The sequence below is a fragment of the Capricornis sumatraensis genome, chromosome 6, assembly GCF_032405125.1.
Source record: "Capricornis sumatraensis isolate serow.1 chromosome 6, serow.2, whole genome shotgun sequence".
Taxonomy (NCBI): domain Eukaryota; kingdom Metazoa; phylum Chordata; class Mammalia; order Artiodactyla; family Bovidae; genus Capricornis; species Capricornis sumatraensis.
The window spans coordinates 9338983-9359466 of NC_091074.1; the positions used below are offsets into that span (position 1 = coordinate 9338983).

The 20484-nt window shown below is 51.0% G+C and overlaps 1 protein-coding gene across 1 annotated transcript in view; it reads left to right on the plus strand.

The window, feature by feature from the left end:
• PALLD (palladin, cytoskeletal associated protein) overlaps positions 1-20484 on the plus strand; it is a 369544-nt gene that overhangs the window by 344298 nt on the left and 4762 nt on the right. Inside the window, exons 12-17 of the mRNA XM_068974720.1 lie at positions 2177-2275; positions 4593-4814; positions 7648-7797; positions 13648-13742; positions 15362-15494; positions 19856-20063. Coding sequence (XP_068830821.1) covers positions 2177-2275; positions 4593-4814; positions 7648-7797; positions 13648-13742; positions 15362-15494; positions 19856-20063 — 907 coding nt within the window. The remainder of the gene's footprint in view (positions 1-2176; positions 2276-4592; positions 4815-7647; positions 7798-13647; positions 13743-15361; positions 15495-19855; positions 20064-20484) is intronic.

The following is a 20484-nucleotide window of genomic DNA, read 5'->3' on the forward strand; positions in this document are numbered from 1 at the left end:
CCTCCACAGTGCTTCCTTGTCAGGCGTTGGCTTGTTTGTTTTCTGGGCTCACTGCCCCCATCACATCCGAGTTCCTGAAGGGCACAGGCAAACGAGTCTAGGAAATGAGATTTCTTGGGGAGGTGGCCAGTGACCTGTGTGCTTTAGCAGGGGCATTGGCCGGGCTCTTCAGCAGAAGCAGAGAGGGGCCTCTTGTGTAAAGTGTCCCTGAGCACCTTCTCCAGAGGGGCAAGCCTGCATGCTGACTCCGTTTTCTAGAAGCTGCGGTTATCCCGCCCTGATAGATAAAGGCGTGAGCACAGACTGCTTCGGTTGGGAGGCTGGGGCCCAGAGGAGGGGGCTGGGTACTGATCTGGGGCTGAGGAAGACTGACATGCTAAAGAGACCCCACGTTACTCACCTCACTGAGATTTTCACACGGGGGAAGTACCTTCTCCCTGAAACGAGTGGTCGCATGTGCAAGTGAACACATTCTGGAAGTTTTCCCTGGCTCTGTCAACCAGAGCCTTTGAAAGATTAAAGCAAAGACTTACGGGATCTTTCTCAAGCCAGGTAAAGGCTTTTTTCATGGTTTTTTTTTTTGTTTGTTTAAATATTCCTTATGAACTAATAACTCTTGGTTTAAAAGATTTCTGTAAGCTATTATTATTACACTACATGTATTTATATTTGTTATATATATGTCATATCTCTCTTGCATAGAAGTATATATTATTTGGATTTGTTCAGCAGTGAATGACATTTCCAGTATTTTCCGTACATTTCCACATTTGAGAGTTTTAAAAGGACAAGTAAGGTTTCTGTTCTTCGAAAATGTGACCGTCAAACAGCTTTTTCCTGACGCTGCACGTGACTCTGTCCGCATTTCTGGCGTCTTCGTATATGACTTTTTATATTCACACGGCGCAGCAAGTGGTTCCGAAACACAGCAGTGAGTGAGTCTGGCTGCTGGTGGTGGCAAGTGCGTCTGACATGGGCCTGAATATCGAGTGATGCTTCCACTCCAGAGGAATGGGGTGGCACCAGGCCGCCCTCCCCAAATATTAGGAAGGCTTTTTATGAGAGCAGGTGTTTAAAAAGGTATTTAAAACTGTGTCTGAAAATGGAACCCATTATTTTTTAACGCATGTGAGAAAATTAAACAGCAGCATGCAGACGAGCCGCTCCGTGCCACAGATGCCTGTCTCCACCTCTCCTCATCCTCAGCCCCTTTTTCCCAAAACAAGGCCATTGAAACTTCAGGTCTGTTTGCCATTTGGCATGTGTCCTGCTTCTCTTCCTGGTTTCCGCTGGGACTAAGACCAGCAATTACTGGAAAGCAGCGGTTTACCCAGCATATTTTCCTGATTAGAGAGTTTCTAGGAGAGTCTGTGTCTAGATTCAGAAGTTTGGAAGTTCATCTGAAAAAACTTGCACATTTTTTAAAATTTTATTTTGCGTTACTAATTATTCTCTATTTTGAATCAAAAGCTTGTTTTTAAAATGCCCCAGTGAATGGGCTGATGACCGTTTTGGAGCCAGCACTCAAGGGCACCCATCAGACCAAACGCGAGTGGGCCATTTGGTTTGTGTTCAGCCCAAAGCCCTGGTCGCTGAAAGCAGGAGCCTCACCACCTTGGCTGGGAGCAGTCTCCCCTGAGGCTCGAGGCCGTGGGTGTCAGGTCAGCAGGCCGCTTCCAGCCCCTCTGCTAGGTCAGCGTGTGCAACCAGCCTCCACGACTTCCTGTGTTTGCCTGCGTTCACCCCTGTGCCTGGCCCCGGAGAAGAGCTCTCAAAGCAGCACTGCCCACCAGCCTCGGACTCCCTCCCCAGGCTCGGAGCTGTTCTGAAGCCTGTGATAGCTATGACCGTACACGTCCTGTAGAAAACATCTTGCTATGTAAAGGTCTTTGTCTTCATATTTATCATTAGGCATAAATACGTGACACACGCTTTTAGGGGACTTCTGCCCTGTTGCTTGCCGTGCTCACCGTCAGTGTGCTCTCGGGACGGGTCACCCTGACTCTCAGCACCGAGTCGGGACTGGAGGGCCAGTGGGAGAGGGCCCCTGTCTGCACAGGCATCCGGAGGTGGAGAGGAGCGGTCACAGAGAACAGACCCGTTTGCTCTTTGCATTCGTGTTCTCAAGGCGCTGCAGCAGTGAGATTTTTCTGACTCGTGTGGCTTCTTTGCTTAGAGGTTGACCTATGAAGAAAGGATGGCTCGGCGGCTGCTGGGTGCCGACAGTGCGACTGTCTTCAACGTCCAGGAGCCAGAAGAGGAGGCGGCCAACCAGGTATGCGATCTCCCGGCTTCCCGGAAGAGCAGAGTGTTCTCCGCCCACCACCCCCAGCCTCCCTAGGGACCTGGTCCTGGGGCCAGCTCTGTGCAGAACCAAGGCTGGGTCGCAGGCTGCCTCTGACCAGCGGGCTAGTGAGCATGCCCTGTGTTGAGGGGGTGATGGAGTTATTTCCATCGATGACACCTGTCCTTTTTCTCTTATCCATTAGCTTCTCTTCTTTCAAGTATCTTTCTGATTTCCCTGTCCTGTGCTGTAATGCAAAACAGGTTTGTGTGGAGGAACATACATTCGCTGAAATTGTGTGAAATGACTCATGACTATTTTCAATTACGTTCTTAACATCTCATCCAGGTGAAGTATCTATGTACAGAAAAGAATGTTTTTCTTCACAAATATAGTTAAAAATCGATAATGAGCAGGGAATCTGCTTTGCCCCCTGCAAACACCAGCAGAGAAGGCAATGGCACCCCACTCCAGTATTCTTGCCTGGAAAATCCCATGGACAGAGGAGCTGGTGGGCTGTAGTCCATGGGGTCGCTAAGAGTCGGGCACGACTGAGCGACTTCACTTTCACTTTTCACTTTCATGCATTGGAGAAGGAAATGGCAACCCACTCCAGTGTTATTGCCTGGAGAATCCCAGGGACGGGGAAGCCTAGTGGGCTGCCGTCTATGGGGTCGCACAGAGTTGGACACGACTGAAGCGACTTAGCAGCCGCAGCAGCAGCAACACCAGAATCCTTCATGGGTTTGCTGTGAGCTGTTTATCATCTCCACTGGTTCTGTTTGGAGTCTCCCTATATACTGAATAGTTTTAAGGTAAAAGAAAGCTTTAGAACACAAGTTTAAAGGATCAAGTAAACTCTTTCTCCTGTCTATTGAGAAATGGATCAGCCTTCAAAATCTGAAAGTTTTTCTGTGCTAAACATTGCTCCCACCAGAGTTTCCCTTAAAGCTAGAAATCTGGTTGGATTCTTGCCGCTTCTCTTACTGGGCTTCACTACTCCTTTTCTGCTGTTTCAGGACCCCTGGCCATCTCGTGCTTCTGTAGAGAGCCCTCTGGACGGTCAAAAGGTCACCTTCACCTCTCTTCTCCTCCCAGTCCTTCTGTGTCCGCTTCCTCTGTTCTCCCTCATGTGCTTGTGTGTCTGCACTTCCTGCCACACGTTAGTGACCAGTGCACTCACTGTCTGTTTTCATTCAGTATCAGAGGCAAGGAGTTACTGCAGTGTGATTTGTCACGTCGTTTATTTACAGACTTGAATTTTATTCTGTCCTTGATGACTACTCTGAATTTTAAATTGTGAGAAGTTTCTCATTTGTTAAAAGTTTTCTAGGAGAAAAAAGAGCCAATTCTTAAACTGATTAATTTGATAATAATTAGACAAAGCAACTTGTGTATCTCCTGCAGTTTTATTCATTCTGCTGAATTTCTTCCTTCAAGCCAGCAGACTGTTTTGGGTTTGGGGGCGTGCCATGTGGGGTGTAACATCTTAGCTTGAACCCTGCCCCCTCCACTGATAGTGCCAAGTCTTATCCATTGGGCACCAGGGAAACCCCATGCCAGACTGTTTTTTAAAGATTGAGTAACTTTAAGAGAAAACCTTGTTTGAAACAACCTTTCATTTAATATTAAGTAGAGAGTGTCTCATAATGGGCTGCCTTTTCTATACTTCATGAGCAAGCGGTCTCTTGGTACCCCTTCATTACCAGAGGATGCTGGCGGGCACTTGATGCCTACTTTTTAAACCACACATTTCACTGGACTGTCAGACCTCTTTTTCTTTTAAAGAGGGTGGAGAATGGTTGCCCAGAGCCGAGAAGCTGAGGGAAAGCCGGAAGCTGGGTGGGGAAGATTGTCAGGAGAAGGGAATAAGGTACCATTTCTCCAGCACCGCTGGAGAAAAGGCCGAGTGACCCGCAGCTGCCCATCTGGGAGGTGCCCACCCTCAGACAGGGATGGGTCAGCGTGGCATCAGTGCTTCACTTTTATGAGCAGTTTAGGAGTCACTGTTGCCTTTTTTTTTTCCTTCTCCCTATTCTGAGAGAGAAGGGAAAGAAACTCATTCTCCTAGGTGTGTGGCTGTGGTGTTTTTCGGTTGACAGGACTTGAGGATGGTTTGAAATAGCACATGTCCTTCCAGGCATTCTTTGTTTCATGTGGGAGTGACTGGGGTGCAGGCTTGTTGTTGAGCTCTGTAGTAAACACATCGCTGTCCTCCGGGAGCCTGACTGAAGAGAGGCTGAGTCTGATGGGGCAGTGTGTTGCACGAAGGGCCCAGTCGGTGATGCAGCCCCTCCGTCTGACTCAGGAGTACAAGGTCTCCAGCTGTGAGCAGAGGCTCATCAGCGAAATCGAGTACCGGCTGGAGCGGTCCCCTGTGGAGGAGTCAGGGGACGAGGCACCCTGCGGGGACACGTCTGTGGAGAGCGGAGTGGCCCCCTTCTTTGAGGTGAAGCTGAAGCATTACAAGATCTTTGAGGGTATGCCTGCGACGTTCACGTGCAGAGTGGCCGGCGACCCAAAGCCCAAGGTGAGTGGAGACGCAGCCTTCTCAGAGCTGCGTGCCCTGGGCATGGGTCTGGCTCCAGCCTGCAGGCTGTGTGGTAGGAGGACAAGTGCCGGAGTTGAAACTGAATGTGTCAGTCCCTCAGTCGTGTCCTATTGCTTGCGACCCCGTGGACTGTAGCCCGCCAGGCTCCTCTGTCCATGGGATTCTCCAGGCAGGAACACTGGAGTGGGTCACCATGCCCTCCTCCAGGGGATCTTCCCCACCCAGGGATTGAACCCACATTTCCTGCATTGCAGGCAGATTCTTTACCGTCTGAGCCACCAGGGCAGCCCCTAGACTAGGACAGGGTTGAACAGAATAGGGTAGGATAGAATGGGATCTAAGGGGACGGAACAGACAGACTAGGAGAGTGACTGGCAAGGAGCGCCTCACACCCTCCCTTCTCCCTCCCATGGAGTCACCGTTGCAACACCCCAGGTGCAGTTGTCAGGCTCAGCTCCAGCAGGTTGGCGAGCTTTCCCAAGGCCAGAGGGCTGTGGCAGCCAGGCCTCAACTTGAGCCCTGCCTGTGCTTTGTGCTGGACAGAGGAGCGAAGCTGCCACTACTGAAGGGAATCGTATGTTTAACCCACAAAGCCCAGGCCTCCTGTGGATACAGAGGCGGAGGGGGCGGGAGTACCACTGCTGGGGCTGGCCCGGCCAGAGCCCTGTCCCACAGGCACAGGGGGACACCGGGTGGCGGGTGGCCCTCTCTTTGGACAGAGACTAGGGTCACCGCTCATGGCCCCACGGAACAGCACACAGGACTGCACTTTTCCCTGGGACTGGAGAGAAGACAGAGAGCGAGGCCCAGTGAGAAGCGGAAGCCCCGCCTTGACACCCTCGCAGGATATTCTGCCCTCAACAGGCTTGTTCCCTGGAAACATGAGAAGACGGAAGCGAAGTTCTGGTTCACACTGTTTTCCTCTCAGAGCAGTCTTGGTAGAATGTTGGCACTGTCGCTTAATTTGGGCTTCCCTGGTGGCTCAGATGGTGAAGAATCCACCTACAATGCGGGAGATCTGGGTTCAGTCCCTGGGTCGGGAAGCTCCCCTGGAGGAGGGCATGGCAGCCCACTCCAGTACTTTTGCCTGGAGAATACCCACGGAAAGAGGAGCCTGGCAGACGGCAGTCCATGGAGTCGAGAATAGTCAGACACGACTGAGCAGCTCAGCACAATACATCTCTTAATTCTCATTTGAAGTTGTCTACTAAGTATAATACAGGTGAAAAATAGGATTAAAGGGAAAAAAGAATTCTAAAGAACTGGCATAGCAGCAAGAATGTGAAAGGGAGAAATTATATACTGATCAGAGCTTGTTTGTTCCAGGAAGTAAGCCAACCAGTAAGAGCATGATAATTATGAAGTGTCAGCCATTATGTAACTTAGCTTTTAGAACTGAAAGTTGCTAGTCTGTTTCGATGATGAACTTTTAGATTCTGGAGAATGGCAATACTGTTAGCATTGTTTCCATAGAAACTAGGGAGGGAAGAGCTACAGCTCTCAGACCCTCATTGTTGGTGCACTTGCTTCATGTTGTCTGTTTCTAGCCTTTTCCTGTCTTAGACATGGAAGGTTTAAGAACCGTTTTTCAGATTCAGAGGCTTTGACAGGAGTAGCAGTGAGAGGCCCGCTGTGGTCTCAACTTGCCAAATGATGTACATGCAGGAGGAAGTTCATTTTATGGCAGACTCTGAAGTAGGTTTCCTCTGCCGGGAATCAGTTAGGAGTGCCCTGGGCTGCAGGGAACAGAGGTGACCGCATCCTGCTTGAAAAGCGAGGATGCCGTTTCCTCCGGCCGACACAGTGTACTGGCTGTGTTGGGGCTGCAGCTCTGTGACCGTCACTGCGGCTTCTCTTCTGCTGTGAAGTTCATGACCAGCTCAGATATAACCACCAAACCATGATAAGCTGATTGCCTGGGATCTTGCCTAAAGGTGAGAGGGGGAGGACGGACCTGGAGAAGAGATGGTTTGGCCATCTAGAACATTTCTATCTAATCAAGATGTACTTCCATTGTATTTTTCACAATTTTCTGTCACTCCAACTATTATTTGAAAATTAGTATACGTTTAAATACAACTGTGTTTAACATCGTGGGGAGAGCTGGTGGACTGTAACCTTCAACCTTGTGTCCCCAACCTGCGCCCCCCACCCTGCCCTCTCACCCTGGTCTGTTTGTCTGACACAGACGAATTGACTGGACTTTAGGGTCAGGTTTTTTTTCATCTTGAGATAATGCTTTTACCTTTACAAGTAATACATGTTCACTTAGGACATTTGAAAACAGAAGCAAAAAGGAAACTGTGATGCCAGCTGAGAAGTCATCGCTGTCTACCATGTAAATAATGGATGAATGTAAATGCCGCTTATGTATGTCATATATATATGATTTTATTAATAATTTAATATATTAATATATCTTATTTTAATACTAATTTATTATTTAAAATATACGTTTTTCTTACTTTATTATTTGGCGGCACCATGTCTTAACTGCAGCATGCAGGGTCTGTGATCTTAGCTGGGGCAAGTGGAATCTAGTTCCCTGACCAAGGATTGAACCTGGGCCTCCTGCAGTAGGAGCGAGGAGTCTTAGCCGCTAGACCACCAGGGAAATCCCTATACATCTTCTAGAAAGAAAGAGAACGTGTAATTTCTGAAGCTAGACTAGAACTAGCCTGTTTGCTGTCTCACCTTGTCCCTCGGAAGTCAAGGTCCTGCCCAGGTGTCCTGTTCTGTCACAGGAGCTCAGAGCAGCCCCCCACCCACCCTACACACACAGGCCTCACCTTCTCTCTGTCTCCTCCCACAGATTTACTGGTTTAAGGATGGAAAGCAGATCTCCCCCAAGAACGATCACTACAGCATCCGCAGCGACCCCAGCGGGACCTGCTCCCTGCACACCACAGCCTCCACGCTGGAGGACGACGGCAATTACACAGTCATGGCCGCAAACCCTCAGGTGGGAAGCGTGGGTGGCCTTGCTCTGCTCTGCACCAGCGCTGTCCCCAGGCGGAGAAGCGGCTCACCTGATGGGGCACTGGTCCCCCATGTCCTCTGTCCAGCTTGGTTTCCCAGCAGAGATTTCCTTTCCTGAGTGTTTGTTTACTCCATTAGACGTTTGTGTGCATGATGCACAGATGTGCACCATTTATTTCCACAATGTCGAGAGACTGCTGTGCACACCTCTCCTCGGGGCTGGGGCTGCCGTTCTCAGGAGGACGAAGTCCCGAGACAGAAGATGAGCCAGTAAATAGACACGCAATCCATGTGATTCCATGTAGAATAACATTCCCAGGAGAGGGGAGTGAGGGGTATGTGTAAGATATGGTAGGAAGACTCAAAAATTAAATATTTAGAAGAAATACACACATACTTAATTCAGTGGAATTTAAATAACCTATAAGTGTAGACAAATTATAATTTTGATAGAATATAAATAGAGCACTCAGGATTTTGGTTTTTCTCTTGTATTGGCCTTTAGATTTAGGGTCAAAAAATTAATTGACTACTTAGAATTTAGTAGGCAGCTACTGGCTACCAGGTTCCAATTCAAGCCTGCAAATTCTTTTTTATAGAATATCTTGTATATTTTAGGAACTGTACTGGATCCACAGACATGTGTAAGAAGTGGTTTTGTGCCTTAAACACTTGACAGGGTACTTCACAAAGTCTACAGAAAGCACATAGTCAGCCATGTCCGACTCTTTGCGACCCCATGGAGTATACAGTCCATGGAATTCTCCAGGCCAAAATACTGGAGTGGGTAGCCTTTCCCTTCTCCAGGGGATCTTCCCAACCCAGGGATCGAGCCAGGGTCTACCTGCATTGCAGGCGGATTCTTTACCAACTGAGCTATCAAGGAAGCCTGTAAATAACACACTCTTTTAAAAAAGAAAGCTGACAGTTTTATTATGTCACTGGTGGAGGTAGCTCACAAGTCATCCTTTTTAAAAAATCTCTGACCTGTTTGTATCATTCTGTATTTCATTATTTCTTTTGAAAGAAACACCAAGTGTTAGTAGACGATACAGGTGCTCTTAGCAGCGCTTGCACACTTCTGCAAGTGCGTACAGTGTGGCCAACAGCGCTGTCCTGTCCTGAGGTTACATTGTCACTTAAAAACACCTTACTGCAGCGGTGTTAAAATTAGACTGAACTGAGGTCCCACAGATTTCACTGCAACCAGGGTGTGATCTGGGACAGCTGACTCCTTACTGACCAGGAACAGTTTCCAAGTTCATGCGCCTTCTTGAGGCTCTGATATTTCAATCAGTGAATACATGGCCTCTGAAAAACAGTCCCAGTCATGACCTTTACTAAACAATTACGTTTGCATGCTTGTTGGTGTTCATGTTGGTGTATTTGAGGGAATGAAAGTGGCACTTTTTTAAAACTGTATTTTTAGTATGCTTCCTAACCGACTCCCATCTTCTGCTTTCTTCCTCTTAAAAGGGTAGTGGAGAACTCAACAAACCCCAGGGTTTTCCTTCCTGCTGGGCTCTTTCTTTCTCTTGTGCCCTGAGAAGGCTGGGGCAGGTGATGGAGCTAGAGTGCACTGTGCTCCTTCCGCAGTCACGCTGCTGGGGGTCTGCTGTTCGTGGCCAGGCGTTTTGCCTGCTGCATGTTTTGGACTGTTCTTGGAGTGAGCACTTTTAAAGAACAGAATAACGCAAATGTCAAACTGCAGTTTGGACTCTGCGTGTGGTCTCCTTCAGGTGATGTCACACCTTGAGGGGGAGTTCCCAGCCAGCGTGGCTGAATCAGGACTGCACAGCTGGGGGCTAGGGTGGGGGCTTAGCTGAAGATCCAGCCCCCACCACCACAGCCTGGCTGGTGGGAGCCACACCAGGGCCAGGAGGAGGCCCCCACCTTCAGCCTGGGGCCCTGAGCTCTGCTGCCTCCGGGAAGAGCCAGCCCCGCCCTGTAGATCACCTCGTCTGATTCTTCGTGCTTTACCTCTTGGGGACAGAGAGATGGGCAGTGACCATTTACGTCAGGGCACCAGAAGCCCGCTTTTCCTTTTTGGTCTGTTTATTGGCTGTGCTGGGTCTGTTTGAGGCATGCAGGGTGGTTGAGCTTTAGATGCAATTGCAGAATCTTAGTTGTGGCATGTGGGGTCTGGTTCCCTGATCAGGGATGGAACCCGGGCCCCCACATTGGGAGCGCAGAGTCTCAGCCCCTGGCCACAGCAAAGTCCCAAGCCCAGCTTTCCTGACTGTGTCTCCGTCCCGCCTGTGGACTGAGCAGACAGCAGGGTGACCACTCTGGGCCCCAGAGGCTCCCCTGCCAAAGCAGATCCTCATGCCGGAATCCTGCTGTCTCTTGAGGTCTGATCCACCGGGATTCTCATTAACAGGTGTGTTCATATCACTAAACTTCTCCTTTCCTACCTGAATGACCAAGAGGCAAGCATCGGAGGCGAGACCCCTAAGCAGAGTCTGGGGAGATCCTGAGAGTCGATGTGGGCCTCAGGCTGACGTTGCTGTGCATTTGGGTTTTGTGGCGCTTGACAGCCACTGTTGTGAGCTTCTGAGCACATCTCCTGGTGGGTGTTAGTTAGTTCAGGGGTGAAATGCCTTCTCATCCCTGGTCTTCAGTGGCAGGTCCATGCACACATGCCACATGTGGGTTTTGTGAGTCATCCAAGATTGTGTGTCCAGTTTTGTGAGAAATTGGAATGAACTTCCTACCCACTTAGGAAAACAAAGTGGCATTTCAGCCATGACCCACGAGAGCCCGCTTCTCTGCCTGATCCTTGGTGCAAGCTGTCACTTGTTGCCGTGGGAACTTGGTGATAGAAACCCCTCACCCTCCATGTTGTTTAGCTGCTCAGTCGCATCGGACTGTGGCCCCGTGGACAGCAGCACGCTGAGCTTCCCTGTCTGTGGAATTCTCCAGGCAAGAATACGGCCAGTTCCTTCTCCAGGGGATCTTCCCAACTCAGGGATCAAACCCCCGTCTTTTATATCTCCTGCACTGCAGGCGGGTTCTTTACCTCTAAGCCACCAGGGAAGCCCAGCACTCCATAAACTCAGCTTTATAAACAGTTGCTATGGTATAGAAAATGGCTTTGTCAGTCTTGTAATTTGTGAATTAACAAATGGTTTAAAAGGATCATGATGTAAATAGGTACTGGAAAAAAAATCTCAAAAGTAAAAGCTAAGTTTTCCAGGATACATAAAGCATAGATACATACATATGCTTCCAGTCCCAGAAGCATGGCGTGGGGTTGCCTGATGTGGGCTCCCTGCTTCCTTGATGCCCTTTGGTGCCATGATTTTCTTCCATGATCTAGAAGGATTCGTGTTTGGAAGGGGGACAGCACCATCTACCTTTTCGCACACACCGTGGCTTCCACAGTATCGCTGAGGGAAGGAGGAAAAGGCTGATGGAAACCGACCTGAGTCACAGAGCGTGAGCGGTGAACTCTCCAGGCGAGGGAGATAAGTCCTAAGAGTAGCCACGAGAGAGGGCGAGAAGCACAGAGGGAGGCGAACACGGCCAGCAGTTAATTTCATAGAAGACTTTCCCACCTGCTTGGTCTTCGGGAGTAAGAGGCATGTGAGGTGTTGTTGACAGGTTTCCACCAGAGAGCATCCCTGCCTGGCGGCTCCCAGGAGACAGGCAGCTGCAGGGTTAGCGAGGTCGGGAGGGGCTGTGCCGTGTCCCCTCTGCCAGACTGGGACCGCGGGCCCCGCCTCTGCGCGCCTCCCGCCTCCTGAAGGCGCAGCGGGATGCAGACGCGGCTGGCTTTGCTCTGCTGCATTGCTGGGTGCCCAGTCCTGCCCGGGGCTGGGATGGCCGTGGTGCTTTGTGCTTTCTCCAGCTGTGCTGTGTGTCCAAGTGGCTGGCTGTCCTGAGCCCTGGGCCCTCGGTTAGACTCTGTGAGCCAGGACAGGCAGATGCTGTTTGCAGAGCAGGTAAAGAACCCGCCTTGCCAGGCATCACGTGCACCTCATGAGCCGGGCATCGCGCGCAGAACCACCTTCAGAGTCCACACTCCGGACTCGTGTCAGCCTTCAGCCGAGGACTTGGTAGGAACAGAGGAGCTGTGGGCAGCAGAGTTACACTCGAAAGACTGGCCTGTTGGTGGGCTCTGTTTCAGCTTTACAGGATTTCTTGGCTCCTTCCAAGCTTCACGCCACACATTCACTTCTGTTATTCCTTCATGGGTTGATAAGACGGCTAAAGGTGGACAGACAGCGTTGAGGGGCCCCAGAGCCCGTGATGGAGCAGCAAAGCAGAAAGGAGGGAAACCCTGTCCTGAGAACAAGGGGCGCTGTCGGTGTGAACGCACAGCTCTTGTCCCCAAGCTCTGGAAAGAACCACGGGGCTTCCGTGTCCACCTGTTAGACCAGCCGCGGTGACTCGTCCGCTGTGCTGTTTGTAACAGGCTCTCCCGGGCACGTGCACCTACACAAGTACGGGGGACGGATCAATGTGATTCTCAGGTGTCAGGCTGTGTTGGGGAGCCCCCGGTGTGTGCCAGGGTCAGCATGGGAGAGCTTCTGTCACGTGGCCGGAACCTGAGATGCAGTTGGTGCGGGGCGGGAGTCGTTCCCTCCCGAAGTACGCTGCACGGTACTTGGGGGTGTGGTGGCCTCAGTGAAGGAGGGGCCTTCCTCGCGGTTTAGGGCCACACGAGCTGTGTGTTCCGGCAGCCGCTCCTCCTGGGGCCTCCTCACCCTCCGTCTGCACTGTCCGTGTGAGTCTGTGCCTTGCCTGGGGCCTGGGGCCTGACGTGCAGGCTGTGGGGAGACGTGCAGGGCCCCTCCCTGCACCCTGCTGTGGCGCCTCCCTCCGTGTCCCCCGCCAGCATCCTCTCCCCCCTCAGCCCACTCCCAGGGGAGCTCAGAAGGCAGCTGCGAACCCCTGCGACCCTCAGCTCTGGCCTCCCGTATGTAGACCGCTTGGGATGACAGTGAGGGTCAGTGGTCAGCTGTGACGTGAGTGCACACAGGGCTGCCCTTCATCTGGGAGCTCGAATTCACCGAGGACAAGAATGATCAGTCCACTTCTCAGGTTCCTGCCCTGGCTTCTCGCTTTCGGTCGCCGTCAGAGGTTAGAAGTCCGTCCACTCGTGCTCTTGGGCCTTGAGAGGAGCAAGTGGAGGAGAGAATCTGCTTTGCTGCTCTGCCAGCCATGGGGAGAAAGAGGAGCCTGGGCCAGGAAGCTGCAGCCCCTGGGTCCTTTATTCCTGTAGTCGGGCCCCTCAGCACCGCTGCATGCCCCTAAGACAGCACGCGTCGGACTCTCTGTCGACAGAGAGATACGGTAGTGCGTACAGCTGTGCTTTGTCACCACTTTAGACGGGGCATAAGCACCAAAAATGTTGACTCATGTTTTATACCTAAAACTGATGTTAAGTCCACTGTATTTCAGATGAGATTGGGTGTGTTTGGGCAGGGTGGTTGTAGACCCATCAGCTATAGTGCAAATTAAAAATGTTTTAAAGATAAAATACAGTTTTTCATTAGATAGTTTATCTAACTAACCCTTGTCATCTGACCCTCACGTTTCAGGCATTTGCTTCTGGTTCATAAATCTCAAATGCGCTCATTTCATGGGGAGAATGTTCATGGGCTCGAGAGACCTTGGCAAGTGACGGTTAATTCATAGGGGGTCGTCGTCTTAAACGGCATCCTAGATGAAACGGTAAAGCCGAGCCAAGCGTCGGAGGGGGCCCTTCTTATCCACGTGCTTCACACGCCGAGTCCCGGGGGGCGGGCGGGGGCGGGGGCCGCCCGTGGGCCTGGGGAGACCGCACTGGCTCCAGGCATTGCTCACCGCCGTGGTCCTGTCCCCGCAGGGCCGCGTCAGCTGCACAGGGCGGCTGATGGTCCAGGCCGTGAACCAGAGAGGCCGCAGCCCCCGCCCGCCGGCCGGACACCCTCATGGCAGAAGGTACGTCCTGCGCCCTTCCCGGGCATTGCTGGGGTCTCGCTGGCTCCTGAACCCGGCACCGTCAGCATTGTGGGGAGCCGACAGAGTGGGCACGTGAGGGGAAGCCTGGGGCTCCCTGTGGCTGGGGTGGGGACGCCAGCCAGGAGGTGTGTCGTGTGGCAGCCGTGTCGCCACGGGTATGCCCAGGCCCGGCCGCGCGCCACTCATCGCCGCCCTCGCTCCGGGCCTCTGGTTGCCTGGACCACCTCGCGCCTGAAGGTTTCTGCTCCCGTCACTCAGTGCACAAGTTTACTCGAGACCCAGACCTCAAGGTCAGACTGGCCACATTTTGGACACTCCGTACCCGCAGCCGCTGCGGCGCACGAGCATGGGCGGGGCATGTGGTGCCCAGTGATGGGCGTGGCTTCAAAGGAGCTGGTGGGCTGCTGGCCTGGGCACCCTGTCAGGGGATTCCAGGTGGGCTGGGGTCCTGGAGGGCCACAGGGGCAGGGGAGGACACACCGGAGAAGCCGCAGGAGGAGCAGAAACAGCGAGCAGGTCCGCACCAGTGTCTGCCAGTGTTCGGGAGGCAGCTGCAGGCCTCGGGCTCACAGCTGTGATGCTGGCCTCCGGGGCAGGACCCGCGCACGGCGCCACCTGTGCCAGCTGTGAGCACAGCACAGCTGAGCAAGTCCATCTGCTTCTCCGGGGCCTTCAGTACATTTCGGCTATTCATGGGCCACATGGCAAGCAGTTTCCTGGAGGAGCATCGTGCTGGTAAACTAGATCTGATAGGTGACTCTATGTTGAAGGGTGGATAATTCTAGCCCATTATACTAATTTTTCTTTTGTTTTGCTTTTTCTAGTTAAGTGTTTCATAACTTACTTTCTGATGATCACTGGCAGAATTAGTTTGAACATCTTGTCCTTTGATTATTACATCTTCCCTGCAATCACTTTAAATCATTTTACTCTTAAAAGGTGCCTCTAGAAACATACTCAAAAGCAAGAAAGATGCACAGAATCTGGGAGATTCACACAATTTCATTTTAAAGCAAAAAATAACTGTCTTCAGGTACATGGATAACGGATGCAGAAGACCTGCCTAAAACTTCAGTTGTTTTCCTGGTTAATGAAAAGGAATTTTTATTAGAAATATATTACTTTCTTAAAAAATAAGAACTTCTGATTTCCTACAAACTTTCACTCACAGCCGAAAGTTATAGTTATTCATACTGAAAACTATTTGGTAGTAAATGAGCTGCTAGTTCCCATACAGTTCTCATTCAGCTTTAAAAATACTTTAAAGCTTTCTTTAACCTATCTTTTTTCCCATTTCCCAATTCATGATTTATACTAGTCATAAGGGTTAGGATAGCAGATTAAGATCTGCAGTTAGCAGACTATTAAATTTGTATCAAACTCCCAAATGAAACAAGATTTTGCCTCCTGACTTTTTTTATGGTGTAAACGGTTGAGATTAGGGATCAGGTAAGCAGGTAAGGAAATTATGTTTTTGCCCCTGTGTGTAGAAAGCAGATGACTGGGACCCTAGAAATGACCTGCCATCTATCGATCTGTTTTTCTGTATCATCTGTCCGCCCCACCCCCATCTCCCGCATGTTGACTCTGGTCTGAAGGCCACGCTCACGGTCCAGGGACAGTGCTGACGAAGGGGAGCCCATCCAGGAGCGGTTCTTCCGCCCGCACTTCCTGCAGGCCCCCGGGGATCTGACCGTGCAGGAAGGCAGGCTCTGCAGGATGGACTGCAAGGTGAGTGCGTGCGCCCAGCCTCCCCCCAGTGCTGCACCTCTCTTCCCTGGTTTTGCCCCATTGATTGACCTCAAGTTTGAATCTCAGCTCTGAAGTATGAATGTTTTATAAAATTATTTGCGCTCCCTCTGCTGGTTATCTCTGGAATTACAGAACATAAACGTGAGGCACTTAAGAGAACTCTGCACTCACAGAAATGTTTGAAAAGGATAAATTCTTAACAGGAGTTTATTGTCCAATGTCTTATTTTCATTTTACACTGGAGTAAATTGATTAACAATGTTGTATTAGTTTCAGGTGTACAGCAAAGTGATTCAGTGATACACACGTATCTTTTCAAGTTTTTTCCCATTTAGGGAGTGTAGCCCCCTGTGCTATGCAGCAGGTCCTTGCTGGTTAGCTGTCTTAAATGCACTGCTCTCTATATGTCCATCTGAATCTCCCAGTTCATCCCCTCCCTGCTGTGGGTGCTAAGTCACTTCACTTGTATTCGAATCTTTGCGACCCCCATGGACTGTAGCCCACCAGGCTCCTCTGTCCATGGGATTCTCCAGGCAAGAATACTGGAGCAGGTTGCCATTTCCTTCTGCAGGGGATCTTCCTGACCCGGGGATCACACCTGAGTGTGCTTATGTCTCCTGCACTGGCAGGCGGGCTCTTTACCACGAGAGCTGCCTGGAGAGCCTTACCTTTCTCCTGTGGTCACCATAAATTCACTATCTACGTCAGCAAGTCTGTTTCTGTCTTATAAATAAGCTTATCTGTATAAATAAGTTCACCTGTATCGTTTTTTTCAAGATTCCATATATATATATATATATATATATATATATATGCGATATCGTATTTGTCTCTCTCTTTCTGACTGACTTAAAATGACAATCTCTAGGTCTCTCCAGGCTATGGCAACTGACATTTGTTTCCGTCTTTGTATGACTGAGTAGTGTTCCATTGTAATATGCACCACATCCTCTTTATCCATCCGTCAGTGGACATGTAGGTTGCTTCTTTGTCCTGGCTGCTATAGATAGTGCTGGTGTCAAACTGGAGTGCCTTAGTGGAAGTGCTTTTTGGGGTTTGTAAATTAGAATGAAATGTGCTACAAGAAGCCACCAAAAACTTGTGCCTCATTACTTCTTTAATTTTTTTTAACTTTAACATATATATATATATATATATATATATGTTTGCATGTATATATGTATGTATTTGGAGTAAAGTGGATATACAATGTCATGTTTGTTGTAGGTATACAGAATCTTACTCCGTCACAAATGTAGATGTTCATCTTTGTGGTTTTTTCCATATATAGGTTTTTACACAATGTTTAGTACACCTCCCTTGCATAAAGTAGGTCTGTGTTGATTATGTATTTACATGTGTGAGTTAGTGCCAGCCTCCTGATTTACCCCTCCCACCCCATCTTTCCCCTTTGGTGACCATAAGTCCGTTTTTCTAAGTCTGAACATCCCTTCTACTTTTGTAAGCTAGCTCATTGTATCCATTCCCACATTCCACCTGTGAGTGACACCACATGCTGTTTGTTTTTCTCTTTCTGACTTATTCACTTTACTATGATGCTCTCTCGGCCCATAGGTGACAGCAAATGGCATTATTTCCTCCTGTTTCATGGCTGAATCTACTTCATCATGCAAACATATCACTTCTGTTATTTTATCTTCATGATTGGAGGATAATGGCTCCGCAGCGTTGTGTCTCTGCCCTACAGCAGCGTGACTCAGCTGTAACTACGTTGACCCCTCCCTCCGAAGCCTCCCTCCTGCTCACCCCCCATGCCTCCCCTCTAGGTCACCACAGCGCGCCGAGCTGAGCGCCCTGTGCTCTGAGCAGCCCCCCGACTCTGTACTGCACGTGGGCGTGTGTACGTGTTGATCCTACTCTCTCCTTCCTCTCCCCGCGTCCACAAGGCCGTTCTCTGCATCCTGTGTCTCTGTTCCTGCCCTGCAAATAGGCTTCTCGGCACTCTTTTTCTAGATTCCATATTTACGTGTTTTATATATATGTATGCATCAATATGGAGTATTCGTTTTTCTCTTTCTGACTTCACTCTGTATAACAGACTGTATATAAACTGTATAGTTTCATATTCATCTCTACAAATACCCAGTTTTATTCCATTTTACGGCTGAGTAATATTCCATTGTGTATGAACACCTGTCACCCGCTCGCCTGTCGCCGGGTGCTCGCTCTCCCCCGTGCCCTGGCCCGTCATCCTGTCGCTGGGTGCTCGCTCTCCCCCGTGCCCTGGCCCGTCATCCTGTCGTCGGATGCTCGCTCTCCCCCGTGCCCTGGCCCGTCATCCTGTCGTCGGACGCTCGCTCTCCCCCGTGCCCTGGCCCGTCACCCGCTCGCCTGTCGCCGGGTGCTCGCTCTCCCCCGTGCCCTGGCCCGTCATCCTGTCGTCGGATGCTCGCTCTCCCCCGTGCCCTGGCCCGTCATCCTGTCGCCGGGTGCTCGCTCTCCCCCGTGCCCTGGCCCGTCACCCGCTCGCCTGTCGCCGGGTGCTCGCTCTCCCCCGTGCCCTGGCCCGTCATCCTGTCGCCGGGTGCTCGCTCTCCCCCGTGCCCTGGCCCGTCATCCTGTCGCCGAGTGCTCGCTCTCCCCCGTGCCCTGGCCCGTCATCCTGTCGTCGGACGCTCGCTCTCCCCCGTGCCCTGGCCCGTCATCCTGTCGTCGGACGCTCGCTCTCCCCCGTGCCCTGGCCCGTCATCCTGTCGCCGGGTGCTCGCTCTCCCCCGTGCCCTGGCCCGTCATCCTGTCGTCGGACGCTCGCTCTCCCCCGTGCCCTGGCCCGTCATCCTGTCGCCGGGTGCTCGCTCTCCCCCGTGCCCTGGCCCGTCATCCTGTCGCCGGGTGCTCGCTCTCCCCCGTGCCCTGGCCCTTCACCTGCTCGCCTGTCGTCGGACGCTAGCTCTCCCCCGTGCCCTGGCCCGTCATCCTGTCGCCGGGTGCTCGCTCTCCCCCGTGCCCTGGCCCGTCACCCTGTCGCCGAGTGCTAGCTCTCCCCCGTGTCCTGGCTGTTGTAAATAGTGCTGCAGTGCACTGTTGGGTGCACTTTGAATTCTGGTTTTTTTTTCATTCTTTTTTCCGCATATACTCTTAGGAGTGGGCTGCTGGATCATGTGGTGGCTCTACTTGAGCACTTTAAAGACACTTCCTTGCAGTTCTCTACAGGGGCTGTTACCACGCTGTCCACCAGCACAGCACCTTAGGAGGTCCCCTTTCCTTAACCCCACCCGTGTATTTATTGTCTGTAGGCTTTTTGACAGTGGCCATTTTGACTGATGTGGGGCAACACCTCACATCTTTTATTTGCCTTTCTCTAACAGTTAAATGCTAATTTCTCTAGTGTGTTCAGCGATGTTGAGCATTTTCTCATGCGCCTCTTGGCCTCCGGTGTGTCTTCTCTGGGGGAAATGTCCGTTTAGATCTTCTATCCATTTTCTGAGACTGAGCCTCATGAGCCATTTGTAAATTTTGGAAACGAATCCCTGTCAGCCACATCATTTGCTACATAATTCTTTCCACGGTGTAGGTATCCAGATGTCAGTGTGTATGTTTATATGCGTGTATTTATTGTGGGTCTGTAAGAATTCACACAGACCACCTCTAAAATGACATTTTAGTTACAGAACCAAAATGAATACAAACATAGATATATATATACAGAGTCAAAGGGGAAAACTTTATTTTAATCAGGTGATACCAAGGGGTTAATATTAATTTTAGTTTTATATGTAAAAGTGAAAGTCGCTCAGTCATGTTAGACTGTTTGCAACCCCATGGACGACTATATACCGCATGGAATTCTCCAGGCCAGAATACTGGAGTGGGTAGCCTTTTCCTTCTCCAGGGGATCTTCACAACCCAGGGATCGAACCCAGGTATCCTGCATTGCAGGTGGATTTACCAGCTGAGCCACTAGGAAAGCCCAAGAATACTGGAGTGGGTAGCCTGTCCCTTCTCCAGCGGATCTTCCCAACCCAGGAATTGAACTGGGGTCTCCGGCATTGCAGGCAGATTCTTTACCAGCTGAGCTGTCGGGGAAGCCCTAGGGAACTGTGAATGTATAAAAAAAAGTCGGCTTCTTTTAAAGAATGATCTTTACTGCCCATCCAAGGACTGAACCTGGGCCCCATGCAGTGACGCTCAGACTCTCCACCAGACCCCCTGAGGACCCCACCTCACTCTCCTCCGCGTTGCCCTGTAGGAGGTGTTTAGAAGTGAGCCTGTCTGTGCCAAGAAGAGAACCAGGACCAACACTAAGAGCCCGTCTCCTGTGGATGGAGCGGCCCATTTTGGCGTCGGAGGAACTCATATGCATTTCCCTTCTGCCTCAGGTCAGTGGGCTGCCCACACCCGATCTCACCTGGCTGCTGGACGGCAAGCCAGTGCGCCAGGACAGTGCCCACAAAATGCTGGTGCGGGAGAACGGTGTGCACTCCCTCGTCATCGAGCCCGTCTCAGCCCGGGACGCCGGCATCTACACGTGCGTGGCCACCAACCGAGCCGGGCAGAACTCCTTCAGCCTGGAGCTCCTGGTCGCAGGTAGGCTCGGGAAGACACGCTCAGGGCGAGAGGAGACTCAGCAGCGCCCCCAGTGTGAGAAATCATTTTCATTAACGCAAACATAGGAAAAATAGGATATACTAATAAGGATTATAAAGTTAACTTAGCAGTGGGGCTTCCCTGGTAGCTCAGCTGGTAAAGAATCCACCTGCAACGCAGCAGACCTGGATGGTATAATTTTTTGCTTTAAGGGAAATGAGTGTATGAAAATGTTTAGAGAATCAACAAGAGTGGGGAGTGTGTTGTGTCCGTTTCCCACCGCTGCGTGCAGAGCCCTCCAGGAGCCGTGTGGGCAGCCTGTGCTGTGCCTGCGTCTCTCTGGTTGCAGAGCGCTCTGTGTGTGCTGCCTCACCTGGTCCTCAGAGGAGCACCTTTAGCAAAGCAGCTGGCTTCTTCCATG